We start from the raw sequence: 26,278 nt of genomic DNA on the forward strand, positions 1-26,278 counted from the left end.
ATCCGGGAGGCGGGGCCTCGGACTTCTGCCCAATTAGGGGCCATGGGGGGACGGTGCCTAGACTACGGCCCATGAGAACCCGAGGAGCCGCAGGCTGTCCGATCAGCGCCGCGGGCTGGTACAGCTCAGCTGCCCGGAGCCGGCCGAGGTGTGCGGAGCGCGCGGCGCCCACTTGACCCGGCTGCAGTGCGGGGTGGAGGAGTCCTGGAGAGCACGGAGCGGAGCCCGGAGATGGTGAGTCGCGGGCTCGGGCGACACGGGGAGGGGCTGCATCCGGCCGCAAGTGGCGGTGGGTCTCGGTCTCCAGGCCCTGGGGGTCCCGTCCGGAGTCTCCGCCCTCGGTCGCGGGATGGGCTTCCGGCGTCCTGTCCCCCGTCCTCGTCGTCGTCCTGCGGGCCCGACCCGAGTCTCTATCCTGGGTCAGGGGTGGGGGTCCCGGCGTCCTGTCCCCTCTCCTCGTGAGAGCCCTGTGGTCCCACCCGATAACCCGCGGTGGGCCGTGTCGTGCTTTCCGGCGTCCTGTCGCATCCCCGCGAGTGGGCCCAGGGGTCCCATCCCGCGGGGTGGGGTCCCGGCGTCCCATCCAAGTGCCTGTCTGGCGTCGGGGTGGGGTTCCGACCTCCTGCCCCATCCCAGCGTGCTGGGAATCCTGTGAGCACCTGAGTCCCTGCCTGCTGGCGGGAGGCGGGGACCACTCCCCACGGGGCCGTAAACCTGGGAATCAGGGTCGGGGGACCCATGGTGGACCTGGGAGGTGAACTCAAATACGGGCTTGGCTGAGGCACTTGGTTGCAGAGAAGTTCCAGCGGAGACAAGGTCCGATGTCACACATCCTCCAGAGTCTCCAGGGACCCGCAGCCAGAGCTGTACTTTTTTGTGTCCTGTGGCTGAGCAGGAAAGCCCAGGGTCAGGATCGGCCCCACGCCGAAGGAAGGCCTCTGGCTCAGGGGCCCAGGGCCTTTTTCACCAGCTCTGTGCATGCCCCCAGTGCCCCCCTGCAGCCCAGGGCCTGTGGGGAGGACAGTAGCCTGGGTCAAGTGTGGGCGGGAAAGGGACAGTGCTGGGCAGCTGGTCACACCGGTGTCCAGTGAAACATTCGAATTTAGGGAGGAGAGACTTGTATTGAGAAGAATGAGGGCGAAGCCTGGGGGGCGGGCACTGTGGCGCTGGGGGCGGGGCTACCTCAGTGCGACCCCCGCTGTGAGCAGAAGACCCGCCAGGAAGGAGAAGCCAGAGCAGCCCTGGAACAGCGAGCACTTTGTGACCTCGGGTCCGTGGGGACCGGCCGCTGAGCGAATCGTGGGTGTGGCCCAGAGTGTGGATTTGGGGGGTGTCTGTGGCCGGCCGTGGGGCGGATGGACAAGGGGGACTTCCCGTGAGTCCTGGCTTGGTGGAAGGGGGCAGGGGCCCTTTTTGCAGCCGCCGTTTTCCACACCCCCCAGAGCGGGGGAGGACATGCCTTTCACCTCCAGGACGTTTGCCCAGGAGCTCCGGGCTCAGGGAGAGCCTGCCTGTCACTGAGCCCCGTGGCTGCACTGTCCCCGTCCAGCTCGGCGTGGACAGCTCGCTCTCAGGCAGCCTTAGGTGCAGCAGGTGGAAAAAACCTGAATGCTTTCTGCCTCCTTGCTTCCCCTTGAGCGGGCCGGGTGGCCAGTGGGTCACGTCTTCCTTTTCCTGCGGATTCTCGTGTTATTCTGGGGCTTATCCAGAGAATGTCCCCTCGGGGGAAAAGTGTCTCAGTCCAGGAAGTGTCCCTGTTCATCAGGTTTGGGGGGAAGATGCAGGGGGTTCCCCACCTTCTTGCCGGGTGACGCCAGTGCTGGCGAGCCCTGCAGACTTCTGTGCCGCGTTTGCCGGGTAAGATTTTCACCATCTGGTGTGAGCAGCTCCCAGGGTGCTGCCCCCGGGACTGCTGTTCTGCTGCTTTTCCTTCGCAGCTCTCGCCCCGTTTCCCTCACCGAGCGTGGATGGCTTGATTTTGGCTCTGTTGAAATTGCTCAAGGGAACGGGGCCCGTGTGGTCATTACCGTGGCGGCTGCCGTGTGGCTCCGCAGCCCTGGTCTGTGTCGCTCGCGTAGGCGTCTGCTGCGTGGGTCCCAGAGTTCACTCCGCCTTCCTGGGTCTTACACGGGCCTCGGGGTGTCTCATGCGCGGTTCTTGACTGGTCACTGCTACTGCATTCTTACTTTTGTTTCCAAGTGCAAAATGCAACTCAGTGTTTCTACACTGGAGAGAAGAATTGTGGGTTGTAGATTATGGCTAATTTAGTTTCCTAGGAAATGATGCGGGCCTGTATGCAATTTAATCCTGTGTGCTGTTGGCACCTGGAAATGCCGGAGGTATTTTTGTCCATCTAATGTGTGAGCCAGAGTCTCCCCCTTAGGATGCACGTCTAATTCTGAATTCCTGTAATTGAGGCTGAGCATGCTTGTGTGGAAGAGTCTCCTGCCATGTTCCCACCTCTAGTGTGTGTATTGATTTATGGGTTCTTTACGTACTCTGGACACGAGTCCTTTGTCGTTTTTAGGCAGTGCAGGCATTTTCTCCTGGAGGGCGGTTTTCCTTTGCACTCTGTTCCGTGCTGCTGAATGGACTCCTCTGAATCTCAAGAGAATCGTGATTTACAGTGCTTTCGATTGTAACTTATTCCTTTTCCCTTTATCTTAGAAAACTTGGTAATAGCAAGTCCTAGAACATTTGGATTACCTCCTTCTGCAAGTGTTCTGCTTATAAAATCTGCACTAAATTGTTTTTTCTGCATGAAGTTAGTATGAAAGACATTGATCATCCCCCATAGATAACCTTTGGCACCACCTCCTGTGGGAAGGTGTCCAACATTTCCACCATTGGGCAGAGCCCGCCAAGACTGGGCAGTGCTTGCTGGGGCAGAGGCCAGGAGTGGGCAGTGTCTTGGGAGGACTGGGCGGAGCCTTCCTGGAGTGGGCGGTGCCTGCAGGGACTGGGCAGGACCTGCCAGGACTGGGCAGAGCCTGCTGGGTTAGAGCTTGCCAGGAAAGTGGGGGCTGGGGGGGGGGGGCTAGGTGGAGCCTGATGGGAGTGGGCTGTGCTTATGGGGACTGGGAGGAGCCTGCCAGGGCTGGGCGGTGCCTGCGGGGGACTGGCCGGAGCTTGCTGGGTTGGAGCCTTGGGCCCTCAGCAGGCAAACCTGGCTCAGTGGCTTCTTGCCCACTGGTCCCTCTCTCTGCTCTTGCATACCTGCGGCAGTCCGTTGTTACTCACAACGTGATGTGTTTTAGGGAAAGTCTCTTCCCCCTTGTTCCTAGAAAACTTGGCTACTGATAGACACTTGCCTTCAATTTCAGTTTTTTGACATAGTTTTTCATACGTTCAAAACCAAAGTCCGGCCTGGTTTGGGAATTCGTGGAACGTCATGAAAAGTCTGGGTTGATGCTCGGCGGACGGTTTTCTTCCAGAGAACACACGCCACTCTTCCATTTCTGCCTTTCCACTCTCCTGTCATCCAGGAGCATGTTAGAACGTTTTCTTTAGGATCCTTTTCTGTTTTTACCAGACACTGTATCTGGAAAGCCTCTCTGGTTCTCCTACATTGTTCCATTTTGACACAGAAAACTTCAGTTCTGACACTTCTGGTCATTGGCTATGCAGCTGTTTCCCCAGTCTGCAGCTGGAGCCTGGCGTCCTACAGTCCAACTCAATTCTGGCAGCATCAGACCCCAGAAGCTGGGGTTCAGTCTCCTAGAGCCTCAGGTCCCCCACAGCTGTCCCACTTGGCTACAGGTCAGAGCTTCCCATGACCCCCTCCTTGGATTAAGTTGCTGGAGCTGCTCACAGAACCTAGGGACCAAACACTTAGCAGTTACCAGTTTATGGAGAATACAATACGCGGAACAGGTGAACAGCCAGATGAAGAGGTACACGTAGGGGAGGGTCCTGAGCACAGAAGCTTCTGCACCCCATCCTGCTGGGATTTTAGAAGTGTCCTCACCCAGGCATAGTCCATGGTTAACTGTGAGCCTAGACCCTCTCCTGAGACAGGAGGGGTGTGGTGTAGGCTGAGAACTCCCAGCTTGGGGCATGGCTTGGTCTTTCTGGCAACCAGCGCCCATTCACGAGCCACCCAGACACCTCATAAGCATAAAAGATGCTCCTGGTTGCTCTTATGACTCCAAAATTTATAAGGATTTCAGGAGCTCTGCTAAGAACCTGGGGCAGAGATCAATATGTATATTTTCTCTTACCTCACAGACATGCTTGAGGATTTTAAAAATGTGTAATAAATTGAAAAATTGTCATTAAAATTAGTTACATATTTTCTAGGTTAGACTCTAAAATTTTTCATTTTTTTAAAAGATTTTATTTATTTATTTGACAGATCACAAGTAGGCAGAGAGGCAGGCAGAGAGAGAGGAGGAAGCAGGCTCCCTGCTGAGCAGATAGCCCGATGTGGGGCTCGATCCCTGGACCCTGAGATCATGACCTGAGCCAAAGGCAGAGGCTTAACCCACTGAGCCACCCAGGAGCCCCTCTGTTTTGTTTTGTTTCTTAAATTCGACACAACTGAGGTCATACGGCATTTGCCTTCCTCTGACTTATTTCAGTTAGTGTAATATTTTCTAGCTCCATCCATATTGTTGCAAATGGCAAGGTTTCTTTCTTTTTCGTGGGTGAGTAATATTCCATTGTATAAATATGCCACATCTTCTTTATCTACTCATCAGTTGATGGACACTTGAACTTTTTCTGTATCTTGGCTATTGAAAATAATGCTGCAGTAGACAATCAGAGTGCATATATCCCTTTGAATTAGTGTTTTTGTATTTTGGGGTAGATACCTAGTAGTGCGATTGCTGGGTCATAGGGTAGCTCTATTTTTAACTTTTTGAGAAAACTCCATGCTGTTTCTGGAGTAGCTGCATGAGCTTGCACTCCCAGCAACAGTGCACGAGGATTCCCCTTCCTCCTCGCCAACACCTGTTGTTTCCTGTGTTACTGACTTTCACCATTCTGACAGGTGATTTATATTCTGACAGGTGTTTTGATTTATATTTCCATGATGATGAGGGATGTTGAGCCTCTTTCCACGTGTCTCTTGGCCATCTGTAGATCGTCTTTGCAGGAATTGTTCGTGTCTTCTGTCCATTTTTAATTATTGAGAGTGTGTGTGAGCGGGGGTGGGGAGAGGGAGAAAGAATCTTAAGCAGGCACCATGCCCAGCTTGAAGGGGATGCGGAGCTCAATCTCAGTGACCCTGGGACCGTGATCTGAGCCAAAATCAGTAGTTGAGGGCTTTACTGACTGAGCCACCCAGCACCCTGCCCATTTTTTTTAGTTGGATTGTTTTTTGGATGTTGAGTTTTATAACTCCCTTATATGGTTTGGATACTAACCTTTTACTGGATGTGTCATTTGCAAATACATTCTCCCATTCTGTAGGTTGCCATTAGTTTTGTTGGATTGTTTCCTTTGCTGTGCCAAAGCTTTTGTTTGGATGTAGTCCCAATAGTTTATTTTTGCTATTATTTCCCTTGCCTCCAGAGACATCCCTAGAAAAAAGTTGCTGTGGCTGGTGTCAGAAATTCTTGCCTGTCCTCTTCTCTAGGATTTTTATGGCTTCAGGTCTCACATTCAGGTCTTTAATCAGTTTTGAATTTATGTTTGTGTGTGGTATGAGAAAGTGGCCCAGTTTCTTTCTTACACATGTGGCTGTCCAGTTTTCCCAACACCATTTCTTCAAGAGACCATCCTTTTCCCACTGGATATTCTTTCCTGCTTTGTCGAAGATGAACTCACTATATAATTGTGGTTTCATTTCTGGAGTTTCCATTCTGTTCTTTGATCTATTTGTCTGTGTGTGTGTACCACACCGTTTTGATTACTTCAGTCTTGTAACACAACGTCAAGTCCAGAATTGTGAGACCTCTAGCTTTGCCTCTTTTTAACATTGCTTTGGCTATTGGGAGTCCTTTGTGGTTCCACTGAAATTTTAGGGTTGTTGTTTCTAGCTCTGTGAAAAATGCCCTTGGTATTTTGATAGGGATTGCATTAAGTGTGTAGATTGCTCTGGGAAGGATAGATGCTGTAACAATATTTGTTCTTCCAGTGCATAGCAGGGAATGTCTTTCCGTTTCTTTGCATTGTTTTCAATGTCTTTCCGCGGTATTTTACAGTTCTCAGAGTGCAGGCCTTCTACCTCTTTGGTTAGGGTTATTCTTACGGATTGTACATATCTTACTATTTTGTTGCAAGTGTGAATGGGATCGTTTTCTTAATTTCTTTCTGCTGTTCGTTTTTGCTATATGGGAATGCAGCAGATTTCTTTACATTGATTTTGTCTCCTGCCACTTCACTGAAATTCCTTATCAGTTCTAGCAGTTTTTTTGGAGGAGTCTTTTAGGTTTATTGTGTAGAAGATCATGCCTTCTGCAGACAGTGAAAGTTTTACTTCTTCCTTAATGATGGATGCCTCATATTTCTTTCTGTTGTCTGATCGCTGTGGCTAGGACATCAGGTACTATGTTGAAGAAAAGTGAGAGTGGACATTCTTGTCATGTTCCTGATCTTTGAGAAAAAGCTCTTACTTCTTCCCCATTGAGAATGATATTATCTGTGGGTTGGGTTTTTTTTTTAAAGATTTTATTTATTTATTCATTTGAAAGGGTGTGTGAGAGTGTGAGCAGGGGCAGAGGGAGAGGGAGAAGCAAACTCCCTGCTGAGCAGGGAGCCAGATGGGGGGGCTTGGTCCCAGGGCCCTGAGATCACTCTCAGAGTCATAGGTAGATGCCCTGCTGACTGAGCCACCCAGCCATCCCTGTGGGTTTTTTCATATATGACCTTTATTATGTTGAGGTATCTTCTCTCTAAACCCACTTTGTTGAGGATTTTTATCATGAATTGTTGTTGTACTTTGGTAAATGCTTTTTCCCTATCTGTTGAGATGACCATACAGTTCTTGTTCTTTCTCTTATTAATTTGATACATCATCTTGATTGATTTGTGAGTGTTTAACTACCCTTACAACCCTGGAATAAATCCTACTTGATCGTGGTGAATAATATTTTGAAAAGATTATACTTAATTGACAGAGAGACACAGAGAGAGGGGAACACAAGCAGGGGGAGCAGCAGAGGGAGAAGCAGGCTTCCCGCCGATCAGGGAGCCCAATGTGGGCCTCAGTCCCAGGACCCTGGGATCATGACCTGAGCCGGAGGCAGCTGCTGAATGACTGGACAACCCAGGTGCCCATGGTGAATGATTTTTTAAAGTGTTTTGTTGGATTCTGTTTGCTAGTATTTTTTTTTTTTAATATTTAGCGGGGCTCGATCCCAGGACTCTGGGATCATGACCTGAGCCGAAGGCAGCGGCTTAACCCACTGAGCCACCCAGGCGCCCCAGTTTGTTAGTATTTTGTTGAGAATTTTTGCATCTATGTTCATCAGAGATACTGGCCTGTAGTTCTCCTTTTTTGTGGTGTCGTTATTTGATTTTAGTGCCAGGTTAATGCTGGCCTCATAGGGTGAAGTTTTCCTTCCTCTTCTATTTTTTGGAATAGTTTGAGAAGAGTAGGTAGTACTTCTTCTTTAAATGTTGGGTAGATTTTGCCTGTGAAGCCATCTGGTCCTGGGCTTTTGTTTGTTGGGAGATTTTTTATTACTGATGCAGTTTCTTTGCTGGTTATGGGTCTGTTCAAGTTTTTCTATTTCTTCCTGTTTCAGTTTTGGTTGTTTTTTGTTTTTGTTTTTGTTTTTGTTTTTTTTTAAGATTCTATTTATTTATTTGACAGACACAGATCATAAGCAGGCAGAGAGGCAGCAGAGAGAGAGGAGGAAGCAGGCTCCCTGCTGAGCAGAGAGCCTGATGCGTGGCTGGATCCCAGGACCCTGAGATCATGACCTGAGCCGAAGGCAGCAGCTTAACCCACTGAGCCACCCAGGCGCCCCTCAGTTTTGATTGTTTATATGTTTCTAGGAATTTATCCATTTCTTCTAGGTTGTCCAATTTGTTGGCATGTAATTTTTCACAATATTCTCTTATAATTGTATTTTTGTAGTGTTTGTCATTTCTTCTCTCTCATTTGTGATTTTATTTATTTGGGTTTGGTTTTGGTTTGTGTGTTTGTTTGTTTTTTCCCCCATGGATTTGGCTACAGGCCTATCAGTTTTATTGATTTTTTTCAAAGGACTAGCTCCTGGTTTCATTAATGTGTTCTATTGTTTTTTAAGCTTACATGTCAGTAATTTCTGCTTTAATTTTCCCTACTGCTCTAATTAATTTCTGCTTTAATTTTCCTTCTGCTGGTTTTAGGTCTTGTTTGTCGTTCTTTTTCCAGGTCCTTTATTTGTAAAGTTCGATTGTTTTTCTCTGAGGTCTTTCTTGCTTCTTGAGGTAGGCCTGTATTGGTATGGACATCCCTCTTAGAATCACTCTTGCTCTGTTCCAGAAGTTTTGAAACTTTGTGTTTTTTATTTTCATTTGTTTCCATGTGCTTTATTTCTTCTTTTATTTCCTGTTTAACCCATTCATTGTTTACTGTTGAGTTATTTAACCTCCATATATTTGTGGTATTTCCAGGTTTCTTCTTGTAGTTGACTAATAGCACTGTGGTCAGAAAGGATGCATGATATGGTATCAGTCTTCTTGAATTTGTTGAGGCTTGTTTTGGGGGCTAATATGTGATCCATTCTGGAGAATGTTACATGTGTACTTAGGAATAATGTGTAGGGGCACCTGGGTGGCTTAGTTAGTTAAGCGACAGTCTTTGGCTCAGGTCGTGATCCTAGAGTCCCAGGATCAAGTCCTGCATCAGGCTTCCTGCTCAGCGGGGAGTCTGCTTCTCTCTCTGACCCTCTCTCTTCTCATGATCTCTCTCTCATTCAAATAAATAAATAAAATCTTTTTTTTTTTTTTTTTTAAGAGACAGAGGCGCCTGGGTAGCTCAGGCATTAAGCCTCAGCCTTCGGTTCAGGGCATGATTCCAGCATCCTGGGTTTGAGCCCGCATCACGCTCCCTGCTCAGTGGGGAGTCTACTTCTCCCTCTGACCTGCCCCCCCATGCTTTCTCTCTCTCTCTCTCATTCTCTGTTTCAAATAAATAAATAAAATATTTTTCTTTTCTTTTCGTTTGTTTGTTTGTTTGTTTGTTTTTTAAGAAACAAGGGTGCTTGGGGGGCTCAGTTGTTAAGCCTCACCCTTCAGTTCAGGTCATGATTCCAGTGTCCTGGGTTCGAGCCCTGCATTGGGCTCCCTGCTCCACAGGGAGTCTGCTTCTCCCTCCCACTCCCCCTGCTTCTGTTCCCTCTCTTGCTGTGTCCTTCTCTGTCAAATAAATAAAACCTTTTAAAAAATTAAAAAATAAAGAATTAATGTATATTCTGCTGTTAAGGATGGAATGTTCTTTTTTTTTTTTTTCCCAAAAGATGTGTTGCTTAATTTCCATGTATTTGTGAATGCTTGTGTTTTCCTCACATTATTATTTTTTTAAGATTTTATTTATTTATTTGACACAGAGAGAGAGAGAGAGTACAAGCAGGGGGAACCTCAGAGGGAGAGGGAGAAGCAGGCTTCCCACTGAACGGGGAGCACGATGCAGGACTTGATCTGAGGACCCTGGTGGGATCGTGACCTGAGCTGAAGGCAGAGGGTGAACCGACTGAGCCACCCAGGCATCCCACAAAGGAATTTTTGATGGATACGTATTTACTGCCATTTTATTACTTGTTTTGTAGTTGTTTCTGAAGACTTTTTTCTGATCCCTTCTTTCATGGCTTGCCGGTTTTCTTTAGTGACATACTTGGATTTCTTTCTTTTTATTCTTCGCATATTTATTAGTAGGTTTTGATTTGCGGCTTCCGTTAGGTTTGTATGTAATGTCTTCCTCATAGTTTGAGTTTGGACCCATTCTTTACTCCGCTCTCTGGAAGTTCATAATGCCTGGCTAGATAAGACTTAATAAACACATGCCTCCCTGGGTGAGACTAGCTGAAAAGCAAGGGGGTGTCCACAAAACTGGGCCCCTTCAAGGCTTCTGGGCTGAAAACAGCCAGGTCCTCATGGTGGCGTGGTGCACTCATCCAGGGACTATATGCTTGACTTAGGAGAAACATTTACGTCCGCGCGCTCCCTATCTACACACCCGTCCTGAGCATAGCTCATTCTGTTCACACGATCCTCCCTGTGCCACTGTCCTGATTGTTATAGCTTCACGTTCTTGTTTCTCTTATTCCCTTGTTTTGATGACATTCACGATAAAGATGGAGACAGCATTGGCTTGGGGACCTTTCGCCACTAGACTGTGTGGTTCCCATGCCCTCTCCTTTCTCCAGCTAAGGTGTCTGGACTGATCTTTTCATTCACCACCTCAGGGGTTCCTGGCAAAGCCCAACACCTCTCCTCCCCACACTTTAGGTATATGGTCCCATATTTTACATCCTTTTATTTTGTGAGTTCTGACGTTTTGCAGAAATACTCGTTTTTACTGCTTTTGTTTCCCACCTGCATATTGTCATTTTTGCTCTGTCCTTTTTTCTCAAAAAGTCCCTTTGAATATTCCTTCCAGGGCTGGTTTAGTGTTCATGAACTCCTTTAGTTTGTCTGGGAAACGTTATTTCTTCTTCTCTTCTGAATGATAGCCTCGCTGGAGTAGTCGTGGCTGCAGGTTTTGGCAACTCAGCACTTTGACTATGTCATGCCTTTCCTTTGCATGTGACGGTCTTCGTTTGCCTTGCTGTTCTTTCTTTTTTTTTTTTTTTTAAGATTTTATTTGTTTATTTGACAGAGAGAGATCACAAGTAGGCAGAGAGGCAGGCAGAGAGAGAGGAGGAAGCAGGCTCCCTGCCGAGCAGAGAGCCCGATGCAGGACTCGATCCCAGGACCCTGGGATCATGACCTGAGCCGAAGGCAGCGGCTTAACCCACTGAGCCACCCTGGTGCCCTGTCTTGCTGTTCTTAATATTTTTTCTTAATAACTGTATTTTGTTGCTTTAATTACAGTGTGCCTTGGTGTGGACTTGCTTTCGTTGATTTTGTGGGGGGTTCCCTGTGCGTCCTGGGTCTGCCTGTTTCCTTCCTCAGATTACAGACCTTTCCGGGTATTGCGTCACATGTGGTCTCTGCTCCCCTTTCTCTCTTCTTCTGGGACCCCTGTAGTAGGAATGTTGTCATGTCGGATGGGTTCCTGAAGTCTGTTCTCATTTTTCATAATTCTCTTCTGTTCAGTCTGGTTGCTTTCTGTTACTCTGTCGTCCGGTCACTACTCCGTTCGTCTGCTGCATCCCGTCTGCCGCTCATTCCGCCAGGCCTGTTTCTTGTTTTGCTGGTGGAGCCCGTTACCTGCTGTAAGGTCCTGATTTCCATGTTGACGTTCTCGCTGATGCGCTTCACTCTTCTCTCAAGTCCGTGACCGTCCCTACGGCGAGTCCTTCTACTTGCTCCATCAGGCGTTGCTTATGTCTGTGTTGCTTAGATCTCTGGCCGTGGTCTTGTCCTGTTCTTTCGTTTGGGACAAATTCATGTGTTTCATTTTTGTCTAAGTCTCTGTGCCTGTTTCTGTATCGGCTGTATCGGCTGTTTTTGAGGGAAGTGGCTCTGTGAAAAGGAGGTCCTATCTCCAGTCTCCGAAGAGTGTGCACTGCTGTTTTGTCCTGGCTGCTTTCTCCTTCAGGACAGTCATCTGGAGAGGCCCTGTTTGACCGCCATGGGCAGTGTTTGGTCCCTGGCCTGACTGTGTATGTTTCAAGTAGGGGTGCTCTGGTCTGCTTGTGAAATGAGCCTTGTCACCACGGCTGCTGGAACCAAGGCTCCACAAAACTCAAGCTCGTAGATGAGGTGTGAGCTGGGGTTTGGGCGGACTTCTGGGGCAGGGAGTCCTGCTGCACCGCGCCTGGGGGAAGCATGACGGAATGGTGGTTCCACCAGGGCACAGTGTGTGAGACTTGGTGTAAGGAAGTGAGGTAGCACATGTCAGCCCTGTGCTGGTTCCCGCAGGTGGCCCTGTGCTTATGCAGAGGGGCAGCAGAGGGAAGTGATGCCAGCTAGTTCCTTTGCTCTTGGAGGTGTCTCTCGGTGCATGTTGCCTCTCTGGGACGTGCTCCTATTTTTTTCTTTTTAAGATTTTATTTATTTATTTGACAGACAGATCACAAATAGGCAGAGAGGCAGGCAGAGAGGGGTGGGAAGCAGGCTTCCCGCTGAGCAGGGAGCCTGATGCGGGGCTCGATCCCAGGACCCTGAGAGCATGACCTGAGCCGAAGGCAGCGGCGTCACCCACGGAGCCCCCCAGCGCCCTGGGACGTGCTCCTCGTGAGCACGGAACCTCCTGCTGTTTCCCACGTGCTCTTCAGATGCCGTTCCAGGCTGCGGGTCTGTAGTCTGTCTTTCCTCCAAGGTCGGCACCAATGTCCTCCGCGCTCTCGCAGAGCCAAGCATGCTGACCTTTAAAACTCCAGGTTTTATTTTTTTAAGATTTTGTTTACTTGTCAGAGAGAGAGTGTGTGTGTGTATAAGTAGGGGGAGAGGCAGAGGGAGCGAGAGAAGCAGACCCCCCACTGAGCAGGGAGCGCGATTCAGGACATGATCCAGGACCCTGGGATCGTGACCTGAGCTGGAGGCAGACGCAGAGCCAGGCGTCCCTAAACTCCAAGCTGTAGCCCCACTGGTTGCAAGAACTCACGATATTTGGAGCCACTCACTTTCCAACCTAATTGTTATGGGGACTCGTGTTCCCTGTGCATTCCTCTTGGGGCTCGTCTGTCTCTTGTGCTTGGTGACAGAGGTTCCCTCCCCACCGTAGCGGCCGTGATCTCTCCCAGCCATGGCTCCGCACTTCCTGCCTTGTCCGGCCTGGCCTCTTTTCTACCTTCAGTTGGGGAGTTTGTTTTGGTAGTCTTCAGGTCGATTTCTGGGGTATTCAGGATGACCTAATAGGTATCTAGTTGTGTTCCTGGGATGAGGTGAGCCTCGTGTCCTCCTGCCTCGGTGCCGTCCTCGCCTCCCCCCATTGTCCAAAGTTTCTTTTAAATTGCTGTTGCTCACGATTCAAGTGGATGAGATTTATTTTCATATTGTGCTTGTATTCTGGAAACTTAACAAAAATCTGATTGTCTGCTCATCTTCTAGTTCCTTATGACTCTTGCATAATACTTTTAGCTCTGAATATAGGCAACTTTTTTGTTTATAATTCTGATTTTTTCCCTCTGGTGGCTGTGGATGGGCTGTCACCTAGGAGGGAGGTCATGGGACTCCTTTTCACCAAAATTAATTGGGAAAAGTTTGCACTCTGTTCTCTTCGCGTGTACTTTTATTTCTTTAAAGATTTTATTTATGTCTTTATTTATTTATTTGTCAGAGAGAGAGAGAGAGAGCACAAACGGGGGAGCAGCAGAGGCAGAGGGAGAAGCAGCTCCCCGCCCAGCAAGGAGCCTGATGCAGGACTCGATCCCAGGACCCTGGGATCATGACCTGAGCCAAAGGCAGAGGCTTAACTGACTGAGCCACCCAGGCATCCCTCTTTGTGTGTTCTTTAGTGAACATTCCTTTCTGATGTTTCCCTCATGAGGATTTGCACATTGCTGCCTGTTTTTAAGTTGCTAAGGGTTTTTCTTTCTTTCTTTTTTAAAGATTTATTTATTTATTTATTTATTTGACAGAGAGAGATCACAAGTAGGCAGAGAGGCAGGCAGAGAGAGAGAGGGAAGCAGGCTCCCCGCTGAGCAGAGAGCCCGATGTGGGACTCAATCCCAGGACCCTGAGATCATGACCTGAGCTGAAGGCAGAGGCTTAACCCACTGAGCCACCCAGGCACCCCTTGCTAAGAGTTTCTATTTGGATTCATGTTGAATAGGATACATCTTCCTTTATCTGTTCAGATATTTTGACATTTTTCCTTTATTGTGGCATTGTAATGTCATAACTGATTTCATTGCCTTTAATTGTAAAATATAGTGTTTGTATATAAAATGCATAGGCGATTGCACAGCGACCTAAATATTCTAAAGGACATGTAAGCCAGGACCTGTGGAAGCCCTCACCCAGACATCCCCCTTGAAATGACTCCAAAGACAGGCCTCCTCTGTCTGGGCAGGTATCAGTGTATGCATCTCTAAGTCAGTAGATTTTATTTTTGCACGCTTTCTTTTGAAGAAAGCTGAAAAAATTCAGGTCAACAAATTCAGTTTGTTTCTTGTAAATAACAAATGGTCAAAAACAATTACTTAGAACTAGAATCTAATATCCACAAAGGTGCATTGCTGTCACATAACTACAACAGGACTAACTTATAAACCAAGTCTAGTTTCAATAAACTTAGCCTGATTATTTACATAAGTGGAGCAAGCTTAGCGATGGACCATAGAGACTCCTTTAAATCTGCTTTGTTGATCTTTTCTTAAGGAGTCTCACACTGAAAATTTTTAAAGCTGCTCAAAGCTAAGAAGCCATACCAAGCAGTTTCCATCACACTTTGCCTGCAATACATATAAATTCTGGTGAATTCCTCTCTTCTTGAGGTCTCCAAAATATCCTGTTTCTGCTCCTGCCGGGAGGGGACCTGAAAAGGAACCTGGGAACCCTGGGAGCGAGGTCTTGGGCTGCCATTTCCAAGTGACTCCACTGACTCCATAAAACCAGTCTTAGTGGACTGGTCTGGTCACATCCGAACATATGCGGGTCTCTCTCCAATCTGACCTTCCATTCCAGCCTCAACAGTATAACAAATGTTTCCAGCTGTGCCCTGTTACAAGGAGAGCAGATTCTTACTGAATTACGCAAATATATTGTCATGAAAATGCAAATAGAGTTGTCCCTTCAAACAACACAAGTTAGAACTGCTTGGGTCCACATATATGGATATTTTAAGAAATAGATAAATGATACTTTAAATTATTTCTAATGATTTTATTAAAAATATTTTCTTGGGGTGCCTGGGTGTCTTAATGTGTTAAGCCTCTGCCTTCGGCTCAGGTCATGATCCCAGGGTCCTGGGATCAAGACCCGTATTGGCTCTCTGCTCAGCAGGGAGCCTGCTTCCCCCTTTCTCTCTGCCTGCCTCTCTACCTACTTGTGATCTCTCACTGTCTGTTGAATAAATAAAATCTTAAATATATATATATATATTTTCTTGAACATAGTTGACCATAAGAATATAGTATATAATACATATAAAACTTAATATATGTTAATCGATTATTTGTTATTGGTCAGGCTTTTGGCCCACAGTAGGCTAGTAGTAGTTAAGTTTTAAGGGAGTCAAAGATGTATATCGATTTTTAACCATGCAGAGGGTTGGTGCTCCTAATCCCTACATTGTTTAAGGCCAACTATACTCATTACGTTTCCAAGTTCTGGGGGATCAGATGGGGAGAAAAACAATTTTTTTCTGTATTGTAATTAAACTGATGTGAAACCAGGGACCTGGAGAGCAGAACCTGAGAAGGACAACAGTCTCATCTCGGTCACCCAATTTGCAACATGATTTTGTTTGTTGGTGACTCACTCGTAGAAAGTGCAGCAGGTAATTTCTGCACAAAGGAAACTATTTGCGGCAAATAAGGAAGTCCCAGGGAATGATTTCCAAATCTGTGACTCCTTGAGCAAGGGTGGATGAGTTCCTTTTGTTTGGGGTTAGGGTGGATTTTTTTTTTTAAGATTTTATTAATTTATTTGACAGAGATCACAAGTAGGCAGAGAGGCAGAGACAAGGAGAGGGGGAAGCAGGCTCTCCACGGAACAGAGAGCCTGATGTGGGGCTCGATCCCAGGACCCTGGGATCATGACCTGAGCCAAAGGCAGACACTTTAACCCACTGAGCCACCCAAGTGCCCCACAGGTGGATTTTTTAAAAAATATTTTGTTTATTTATTTGAGAGAGAGCACACAAAGGGGTGAGTGGGAGGCATACAGGGAGAGGGAGAAACAGGCTTTCCGCTGAGCAGGGAGCCCAATGTGGGGCTCAGTCCCAGGAGCCTGGGATCATGACCTGAGCTGAAGGCAGATGCTAACCCGACTGAGCCACCCAGGCGCCCTTAGGGTGGATATTTCAATAGGAAAATCATATGTAGAAGCAGGCAGGGTGTGTTTGCCTCCTAAGGCCACATGCCTATACGTACATTGTGTGTTATGTAAATGAGGCTGGTGCTCCTCCTCCTCGGGTGGAGATTTTAATATTCTAACGAGGTGAAGGTAATTCTTGGGCACTGTAGAGGTCACCCTCTGATCCATCTGTGTCCGTGTGAGTGGTCTAGCTCAGACTGGTCTGGGCCCACGGGAGGTCTTAACAGAGCAGTCACTACCACTTGAGCAGTAGTTTTGGGTTACATTTGTCTGAGTGAAGAAATACGCCAAAAAGAACGTAAGGAAGCTAGCAAGTTCAAGCTGGTGGGCAGTGGAGGTGTCAGGTCTTGGGGTCTAGTTGGTGAGAGTATTTGTTGGCAGATGTGTATTTTAGCTTAAGAGAAGGTTTCTATCTGGAATAGCCAACATTAAACAGTAATGTTTCAAACAAGGGCATAAAAACTCTAATTATCCTTCTCCGTTCCTTCAGCCCCACGTCATTCTTGTTCTGTTTGAATCTGGCTTTCCTGCGAGTCCCAGTAATGCTCACACAGCTCAGTTCTGTGATCCTAAGGTTATCAGAAACCTGTCTTGTCAAATGTCCTCTCCATGAATCTCCTTGAAAATGCAGTGCTGTTGCAAAATCAGAGCAAAACGATAGCTGTCAATGACAAAAGACTCAAAAATGGCCACGGATCTGACCACATTAGAATTCACTCTAATGTAGCGGACACGGAGATTTGGTTATTTCTGTAACACTAAACACTTAAGTAACTAGAATTGCAAGTGATAACATACCAGGACATACCAGATTTCTAGGAGTTTCGTATGCTTTCTACAACATTGATGTATCCACACAAATACAGTCTAAAGAAGGCTTAGTATTCCTTACTTGACAGTTTCCTGAGTGATTTAATGTCTCCAGCAAGCCTAATTAGTTTAACATAAGAAATCCTCTGGAATATTCTAGGGATCGTTCAGGGGAAGTCCCTAGTTTTCTTCCAGATCAAGAAGCTTCATTTAGAATTTGATTGGGGAAGTTTGTCAGAAACATCAAAAGGATTTTAAAGCACTTGGTCAAATAGGGCCACTGTGAAAAAGCACTTTGGTTATGAAACAACGTAACAATAAAAGACTAAAAGGGCAAACCCAGGGGTGCCTGAGTGGCTCAGTGGGTTAAAGCCACTGCTTTCAGCTCAGGTCATGATCCCAGGGTTCTGGGATCGAGCCCCGCATCGGGCTCTCTGCTCAGCAGGGAGCCTGCTTCCCCTTTCTCTCTGCCTGCCTCTCTGCCTACATGTGATCTCTGTCTGTCAAATAAATAAATAAAATCTTAAAAAAAAAAAAAAAGGCAAACCCAGAGGTTATATGGTTATTAGCAAAACTTAGCTTTTCATATTGAAAAGATTCAGTCTGGGGGTACCTCGGTGGCTCAGTCTGTTAAGCATCTGCCTTCAGCTCAGGTGATGATCCCAGGGTCCTGGGATTGAGCCCCACATTGGGCTCCCTGATCACTGGGGAGTCTGCTTCTCTTTCTTTCCGTCCTCCAACCTGTGTGTCTCTCTCTCTCTCTCTCAAAAGTAAATAATATCTTTAAAAAATAAAATAAAATAATAAAAAGCTGTGTGGCCTAAATAAGATACTTAATTTCTCTGGCTTGGTCTCACAGAGCTCTTCCACAAGTTAATTTTGGCAATACCATCCAGAAGTAGAAAAATACCACACAGCACATATAGAGGCATATAGGAACAGATGCAGACAGAGACCTTACAGTACCCAAGATTAGTGGAGAAGAGGTTTCATTTGTCCCAATTTCTAATTCCTCTCTCTTTCTTTCTCTCCTTTTCTGTGATGAGAAACATCTCCCTGAAGTTTCTATTTAAGGGACTGGCCCTTGGATCCTAGAGAAGATGTGGGTGGGAAGTCTACATGACAGAGGCACAGAGCAAGTACTCCGGTTTCTCCAAGGACTTTGGTTTCTCAGGACAAGACTGTACAAGCCTTTTGAGATAAAGAGGGCAGGTTTTGAAATTGGTCAAAAGGACAGGTTGAAGGTCTTTTACTTGTTTCTGAACAATTCTGAGGCCATTTTCTAGTTGTGAAAAGGTTTTAAAGATTGCTTTGCAACTTAAATGATATCATGGGTTTATCTACCCTTCTAGCTGCGTTATCCTCAGTTCAGTTCTTCCCCTCTGGGTACCTGGTTTTACTTTAGCTTAGGAGAGAAACCCTACCTTCCTCTCAGGCTCAAATGGCAGCTTCCAATGAGGCCAAACTTTTGACTTAAGAGCTACTTAAAAACAAATTCTTTTGAGTATCTTGTCAATTTTCAGCCAAGAGAAGCAGTGAACACTATTGGTAGTACTGAATAACCTGGCCGCCCTCCCAAGGAGGATGCAAAGAATATTACCTTCCCAAGACAGAGAGTCACTCCAAAGATAGCTATAAGGAAGAACTGACAGCATCCGTGTCCCAGTCAGGCAGACAGTAAGCCAAGCAAGAAAGCAAGAGCAGTCCCTGGGAGAGAAAGGATCAGTAACCAGAGGGTATGGAATTGGAAAGGAGGGGTCATAAGGAATTTCATTTTCCTCTCCTACCTGTCCCTAAACATCATCCTTCCGCTGGCCATTTGTGGGAAAGCCTAGGAGAAATTCTGGTCATCTGTTTTCTCTGTGATGGTGGTGGGGGGGGGGTGTGAATAGCCACTCATCTTTCTAACTCTCTGCTGAAGAGATCTGCTGTCCAAGGGACAAGGATTCTTTGGCTGGGGACCTAGGATAGTTCCACAAAGAACATTACACTGGAAGACCAGAAGCTGACTGTGGGGAGCCAGTACAGGAGGCCTACTCTAAGAGCTGTAAGGGACTGAATATGATTGGCTGTTCATTTAGGTCCACTCACGCGGGAGGTGCATGGGCACTGCGGTGACTGGCTGGGCGGGCTAAGCTGCGGGTGTATAGATGCTTGAATGGACTTGTAGAGGGGCCGGCGCGGCCTGGCCTGGCTCCCGGCGGCCCGCCCCTCTACAAGTCCATTCAAGCATCTATACACCGGCAGCTTAGCCCGCCTAGCCAATTGTTTTATATATTTAGGTCCTCCCAAGTTGAGAGCATAAATATTTACAATTGTTAGATCTTCTCATTGGGTACTCCCCTGTATTATGACATAGGGCCCTTCTTTATCTCTTGTTAAGTCTTGGCTTTAAAAACCTACTTTGTCTGACACAGGTATTGCTACTCTGGCTTTCTTTTGATGTTGTTAGCATGATAAATTTTTTCTCCATCCTCTCACTTTCAATTTGCAGGTCTCTTTAGGTCTAAAATTAGTCTCTCATAGGCAGCATATGGAGGGTTTTTTTTTTTAATTATTTATTTATTTGACAGAGACAGAGTGATAGAGGGGACTCAAGCAAGGGGAGTGAGAGAGGGAGTATCAGGCTTCCCACTGAGCAGGGAGCCCGATGTGGGGCTCGATCCCATTACCCCAGGATCATGACCTGAGCTGAAGGCAGACGCTTAATGACTGAGCCACCCAGGTGCCCCAGGGTTTTGGCTTTTTTAACCATTCAGACACCCTGTCTTTGATTAGAGCTGTTAGTCCACTTACATTCAGCATAATTATTGATCGGTATACATTTAATGCCATTTCATTATTCGTTTTATCATTGTTTCTGGAGTTGTTTTTTTTTTCCTAGTCTTTGTTACTTTGGGTCTGTTTTCCCCTTCCAAATAAGTCCTCTTTAATATTTCTTGCAGGGCTCGTTTAGTGGTCATGAACTCCTTTAGTTTTTGTTTTTTTGGCAAATTCTTTCTCTCTCCTATTCTGAATGATAGTTTTGCTGCATAGGGTATTCTGGGCTGCAGATTTTTCCCATTCAGCACATTGAATATATCTTGCCACTCCCTTTTGGCTTCCCAAGTTTCTGTGGAGAGATAGCTGCTATCCTTATTTATTTTCCCTTGTAAGTTAGGGACTTCCTTTCTCTTGCTGCTTTTAGGATTTTTTCTTTATCATAGTATTTTACAAACTTAAATACAATATGTCTTGGTGTTAGCCTACTTTTGTTTATTTTGATGGGAGTTCTCTGTACATCCTGTATTTGGATGTCTGTTTCCTTACCCAGCTTAGGGAAGTTTTCAGCTATTATTTCTTCCCATAAATTTTGTTTCTTTTTCTCTCTTTTTCTGGGACTCTTATGATATGAATGTTATTTTGTTTGATGGAGTCACTGAGTTCCCTAAGTCTGCTTTCATGATCCATTATTATTTCTCTATTGTGTATAGCTTCATTATTTTAAATAATTTTATCTTCTAGGGGCACCTGGGTGGCTCAGTGGGTTAAAGCCTCTGCCTTCAGCTCGGGTCTTGATCCCAGGATTCTGGGATCGAGCTGCACATCGGGCTCTCTGCTCAGCAGGAAGCCTGCTTCTCTCTCTCTCTCTCTCTCTCTGCCTGCCTCTCTGTCTACTTGTGATCTCTGTCTATCAAATAAATAGATAAAGTCTTTTAAAAAAAATAATTCTATCTTCTAGGTAAATTATTCATTCCTTAGTTTCTTCCATTTTTGTGGTCATTACATCCACTTGATTTCAAATCTCACATTGTTGGGTTGTTGGGTTTTTTTTTTTTTAAGATTTTATTTATTTGACAGACACAGCGAGAGAAGGAACACAAGCAGGGGGAGTGGGAGAGGGAGAATCAGGCTTCCTGCTGACTAGGGAGCCTAATGCAAGACTCGATCCCAGAACTGGGATCATGACCTGAGCCAAAGGCAGACGCTCAATGACTGAGCCACCCAGGCATCCCCAGCCTATCTTTAGCTCTTTTATATCTGTGGTGTCTCCCTGATGTCTTCCATGCTTTTCTCAAGCCCAACGTATCCTTATGATTGTTGTTTTAAATTCAGCATCAAGCATATTACTTGTATCTGTTTCAATTAGATCCCTTACCATGACCTTTTCTTGTTTTTTCTTTTGGGGTGAATTTCTCTGTGTGGGCATTTTCTCTAGGTGTCTGTCTTCTTCTGTGTATTAGGAAAGCCTCTTAACATTTCCTGCTTCTGAGAGTAATGGCTTTATGAAGAGTCATATAATGTTTAGGGGCTGGTGTTTCAGGAATTGTCTCTGGTATGTGCTGCATGCACTGACTGTTGTGTTTTGGCTGCTCTGTCCCTCAGTTCAGTCATTTACGGAGGCTCTCCTTGCCTGCAGTGGGGCAGTTTGGACCTTGGCCAGAGTTGGGTGAGATTCAACTAGGTGTGCTCTGGTCTGCTTGTTAAATGAGACCCGATGCTATTTCCATGAGAACTGGAGCTTTGCAGGAACTATTGTCAGTAGACATAGTGTGTACATTGGGTGGGGGCCTTATGCTGGTCTTTGGGGAGAGGGGCCTGCTGTGCTGTCCTTAGCTGCACTTGTTGGAAAAGCAGTACCTGCAGAGCACAGGGAGGCAGGTCTTGGTGTAAGCAGGTTAAATCAGTGTTGGTGCTGTGCTATTTACTGAAGTTGGTCTATGCTTAGGGGCAGAGTAGGAAAATGGCACCAGGCAGTTCCTTTGTCCCAAGAGGAGCGTCCGTGCTTGTGCTCTAAGGAAGTCCTCAAAGAAGAGTGAAAAACTCCCCTCATGTATCCTAGGTGTTCTTCAGATTGCTGTTTTTTGTTTTTTTGTTTTGTTTTGTTTAAGATTTTATTCATTTATTTGACAGAGATCACAAGCAGGCAGAGGCAGGCAGAGAGAAAGGAAGGGAAGCAGTCTCCCCTCCAAGCAGAGATCCCAACCCAGGGCTCGATCCCAGGACCCTGGGATCATGACCTGAGCCGAAGGCAGAGGCTTTAACCCACTGAGCCACCCAGGCGCCCCAGATTGCTCTTTTCAAACTGTGTCCATGTTGATTGTCTGCGTGAAGTAGTGCAACATATTTTGGGCTCTGCAACAGTTGAGTTGTCTGATTTTTAAAACTCCAATCTTCAGGGACCTGGTGTGGAGGGGATCTGTGGTGGTCCTCTAGGAAAGAACCTCACTGTGCTGGGATTGATGCTGGTGTGATCCAGAAGGGCAGTCTTACCAGATCACAGGCTAAACAACCTGTTTCCAGCTTAGGGGCTCTCAGCAGGTGTCTCTGCTTCCATGCTAAGGGACAGGGGAGGGAAATTGCACCTGCAGGCTCTTTTGTCCCTTGAGAGGCAACTCTGAGAACATCACCTCTCACAGAAGCACTTCAAGAAGAGTGAACAGGAGCACCTGGGTGACTCAGTGGGTTATGCCTCTGCCTTTGGCTCAGATCATGATCTCAGGGTCCTGGGATCAAGTCCCGCATCGGACCTTGGGGAGCCTGCTTCCTTCTCTCTCTCTCTCTCTCTCTCTCTCTGCCTACTTGTGATCTCTCTCTGTCAATAAATTCTTAAAAAAAAAAAAAAAAGAATAGTGAACAGTCTCTCCCTGTGCCCATTAGATGATCTTCAGATCACTCTATCTACCCTGCCATGTTTGCATGACTTCACTGTGGGAGTAGGGCAGTGCTCTTAGGGCTCTATCCCAGCCAAGCCTGCCAACTTCTTTAACTCCAGTATTTGAGCTGCGCTGGTTGCAAAAACTCAGGAAAATCAGCCTGTCTCATTTTCCCAGCCAGTGGCTTTGGGGAAGTTGTTCTCCTTTTGCATTCCCATGTGTTCCCGTCTCACCTTTCTCTGCAAGCACGGCTCGCTTCCCTCTGTAGCACCTGCGATCTCTTTCCCCCACACTAGAGCTTCACATGTCCCACCTTCCTCAGTGTGGCCTCTTTTCTCCTTGTACTTGTGCACCTGGTTCTGTCAGCCTGCAGATTGATTTCCTGGGTATTCAGATTTGATACTATCCAGCTGTGCTCTAGGGACGAGCCAGGCTGGAATCCTCCTACTAAGTTGTCATCGAAGCTCTCTGCCTCAATTGCTATCAGTTTCAAGATTTTTCTTAATATTTTCTTATATTGTGCTTCTCCTGGAGAAAAAAATTCTCAGATTTTGTTACCTGGGAATGTGTCATTTTGCCTTCACTTTCAAAAGTAGCTTAGGGGATGTAGATTCTTTTTTTTTTTTTTTTTTAAAGATTTTATTTATTTATTGACAGAGAGAAATCACAAGTAGATGGAGAGGCAGGCAGAGAGAGAGAGAGGGAAGCAGGCTCCCTGCTGAGCAGAGAGCCCGATGCGGGACTCGATCCCGGGACCCCTAGATCATGACCTGAGCCAAAGGTAGCGGCTTAACCCACTGAGCCACCCAGGCGCCCCGGGGATGTAGATTCTTTATTGGCAGTTGCTCATGCTCTCAGCATTCCGAGTACATTACCCCATTACCTCTGACCTCTGCTGTCTCTGCTTAGAATCAGCTCTTGTCTTATTGGGGTTCTCTTTTAGGTGACAGGTTTTCCTCTTGCTGCTTTCAGTATTTCTCATCTCTGGCTTCCACAGTTTTCACTACCATGTATTGTTCTTGGACCTCTTTGTGGTTTTATTCTTTGAGGTCCATTGAGCATCTGGACGTGTAGCTGATTTTCACCAAATTCAGGATGTTTTCAGTCATGATCTCTTGAGTATTTGTTGTGTTCCCTCCTCTCCCAATCCCATGCTGCCAGCACATGTATGTTGGCACACCAGACAGTACCCTCCATTTCTTCTGTTTTCATTTTTGTTCTCTCTGTTCTTCAGATTGCATAGCCTGTCTTCACATTCCCTAATTCTGTATCTTGGCAGTTTCAATCTGCTGCTAGCCCCTGTAGTGAATTACTTTATATCTGAGGGAGTTGGTGGTGCTTAGTGTAAGGGGTCTCCAAGACCAACCTCAAATATGAGGACTCACTACAAGGGCTCACAGAAATGTTTATTCCACAGACGGATTTATTTCAGAAAAACTGTCACACACAGTGCCCTGTTTACTTTGGGGAAAGGGTCTGTATGCAAATTAGTGAATAGAAAAGGAACATGAAGCAGAATCCAGGAGAAACCAGGATCAAGCTCCAAGTCATCTCCTCTTGATGCAGTTATACAGACAGAGCTTAATGTGACAACTTCTATAAAATATTTCTAGCTAGGGGAGCTCACCCAGGCCTCGGACTCTGGGGTTTTACTGAGGTTTAGTCATGGGCACTCCTGTGTGAGTGGTCTTGGCTTCTCAGCATCCAGCTCCTCTGGAAGTCTGATACTGTATGTCTCATGGCTCAAGGCCCCGCCCATATACACAGACACTTGTCAGTGCATGTGTTCTGAGAGCTTTCAGATTTCCTCCCAGGAGCGGGTCAGGGGCTAGTCCTAAAGAATATTCAGGGTTTGGACAACTGAGCTCTGTTACCCTTTTACTGCAGACTTTCCAACAGAAGTATTTACTTAATGTGCATGGCATATCTCCCTGGGCGCTGGTGATAGAAAGGAGGAAGATGAGAGCAGTCATGATAAATGTTGTGTTACGGTTGACTCCTTAGTGGTGCAGGTAAGCCTGTTGGAGTCTGATGAGCACATATTGAGAGACCAGAGGGTTGGATTTCAACTTCCTATGAACTGATTTTAGTTTCCCAGTGCTTTCAGACTCACCTTCCTCCTGCACACATTTGTATGTTTCAGGACTTGGTGGTCTTCGAGGATGTGGCTGTGGACTTCACCCTGGAGGAGTGGGCCTTGCTGGATTCTATGCAGAGGAACCTCTAAAGAGATGTGATGCTGGAAACGTTCCAGAATCTGGTCTCAGTGGGTAAGAATGGCTTTGTCATTTAGTAAACAAGTATCTCTTGTCGGTGCTTTCCCACAATTTGAAATGTGGAAAAGGAATGCACTGGAAAGTAAAAACAGACATGGTCACAGCCATCTCGGACCTGCAATATAGTAATGTCTCCATGACAGTGGGAATGTGTGCATTAAACTTATTTTTGTCTTGGTTCAGACTTGAAGCTTCCTTGGCTTATTGGTAGTGGGGGACTGGCTTCATCTGTTGTTTTGGTTCACAGAGAAGTTTCTTGGAAAACTTGATAGTTAGTAAATTGCCTACCCTTCTGGCCCCTCCTGCCTGCCACTGGTGAAGTGCTGAAAGCACTAAAGTCCTCAGTCTTTCTTTACTCATAAGTTCCTTCCTCCTTTAATATGTTTTCACCTTTTTGTTTCAGATTATGAAACACTGTTTAAAGCCAGTGGGTTGGTTTCTCAACAGGATACGCTTGAAAAAAAAAAATCTATTGAACAGAAAATGGCAAAATTCACCAGAAATCATTCTTGTGCCTACGTTTTAGAAAAAAATTGGAAAGATGACAGTACTAAAGATCAACATGGAAACCATGCAAAACATCAGAGGTGAGATGTGTTCATAAGGTAAAACAGTATTAATCCTAGGACAGAGTTTTGGTATGTCATGAGATTAAAAAAAACTAAAAACCAAACTCCGAATGTATTTTAGAGAGAGAGGACAAGTGGGGTGGGAGAGGGACAGAGGGAGAGGATGAAGCATGACACAGGGCTTGATCCCAGGACCCTGAGATCATGACCTGAGCTGACAGCAGACAGTTAACTGACTGAGCCAACCAGGTGCCCCCAAATCTATTTCAAATTCTAGGAAGGCTTTTAAAAACTTGACGGAGACATTGAGTGTTTGAAGCATAACTCAGTTAGACACTCTTTTTTTTTTTTAATATTTTATTTATTTGACAAACAGAGATCACAAGTAGGCAGAGAGACAGGGAGAGCGAGAGGAGGAAGCAGGCTCCCTGCGGAGCAGAGAGCCCAATGTGGGGCTCGATCCCAGGGCCCTGGGATCATGAGCTGAGCTGAAGGCAGAGGCTTAACCCACTGAGCCACCCAGGCACCCCTCAGTTAGACACTCTTTTAGGAAGACCCCATACATGATAAATAGTATGAACAGTGAACATGATAGAGGTCGCTTCTAGGGCATTTAGTTAACTTTAAGACAATCCGAAGAGGGTAGAAAAACTTCTGGATACTAGAATGCAGTTAGCCATCTGGTTCTAATACTTACTAGTTGCTAATAACAAATCATTAATAAACATAATATTGATAAAGTGTTTCTGACTTCTAATAGAAATCCTGCAACAGACAGATTCTGTGAAAGTAAAGAAAGAAATCAGCACAGAGGAACTTGCAGCCAGCTTCCTCATTTTAATTTCTGCAAGAATATTTCCACAGGAGTAAAACTCTATGAATGCACCAACTGTGGGAAAGGCTTTATGCATCTTTCTTCCCTTAAAAGGCACGTCAGATCTCACTGTGGACAAAAACCACACCT

General features: G+C 46.2%; 1 protein-coding gene across 1 annotated transcript in view; it reads left to right on the top strand.

Moving 5' to 3' along the window:
- Positions 1 to 25,236, top strand: part of LOC309867245 (zinc finger protein 124-like) — a 49,043-nt gene extending 23,807 nt beyond the window's left edge. The window contains exons 3-4 of the mRNA XM_082735845.1: positions 24,613 to 24,739; positions 25,149 to 25,236. Of these exons, the coding sequence (XP_082591971.1) occupies positions 24,613 to 24,739; positions 25,149 to 25,155 (134 nt within the window). The 3' untranslated portion in view covers positions 25,156 to 25,236. The remainder of the gene's footprint in view (positions 1 to 24,612; positions 24,740 to 25,148) is intronic.
- The last annotated feature ends 1,042 nt before the right edge of the window (positions 25,237 to 26,278 follow it).

Source organism: Mustela nivalis (assembly GCF_964662115.1).
Source record: "Mustela nivalis genome assembly, chromosome: 1".
Taxonomy (NCBI): Eukaryota; Metazoa; Chordata; class Mammalia; order Carnivora; family Mustelidae; genus Mustela; species Mustela nivalis.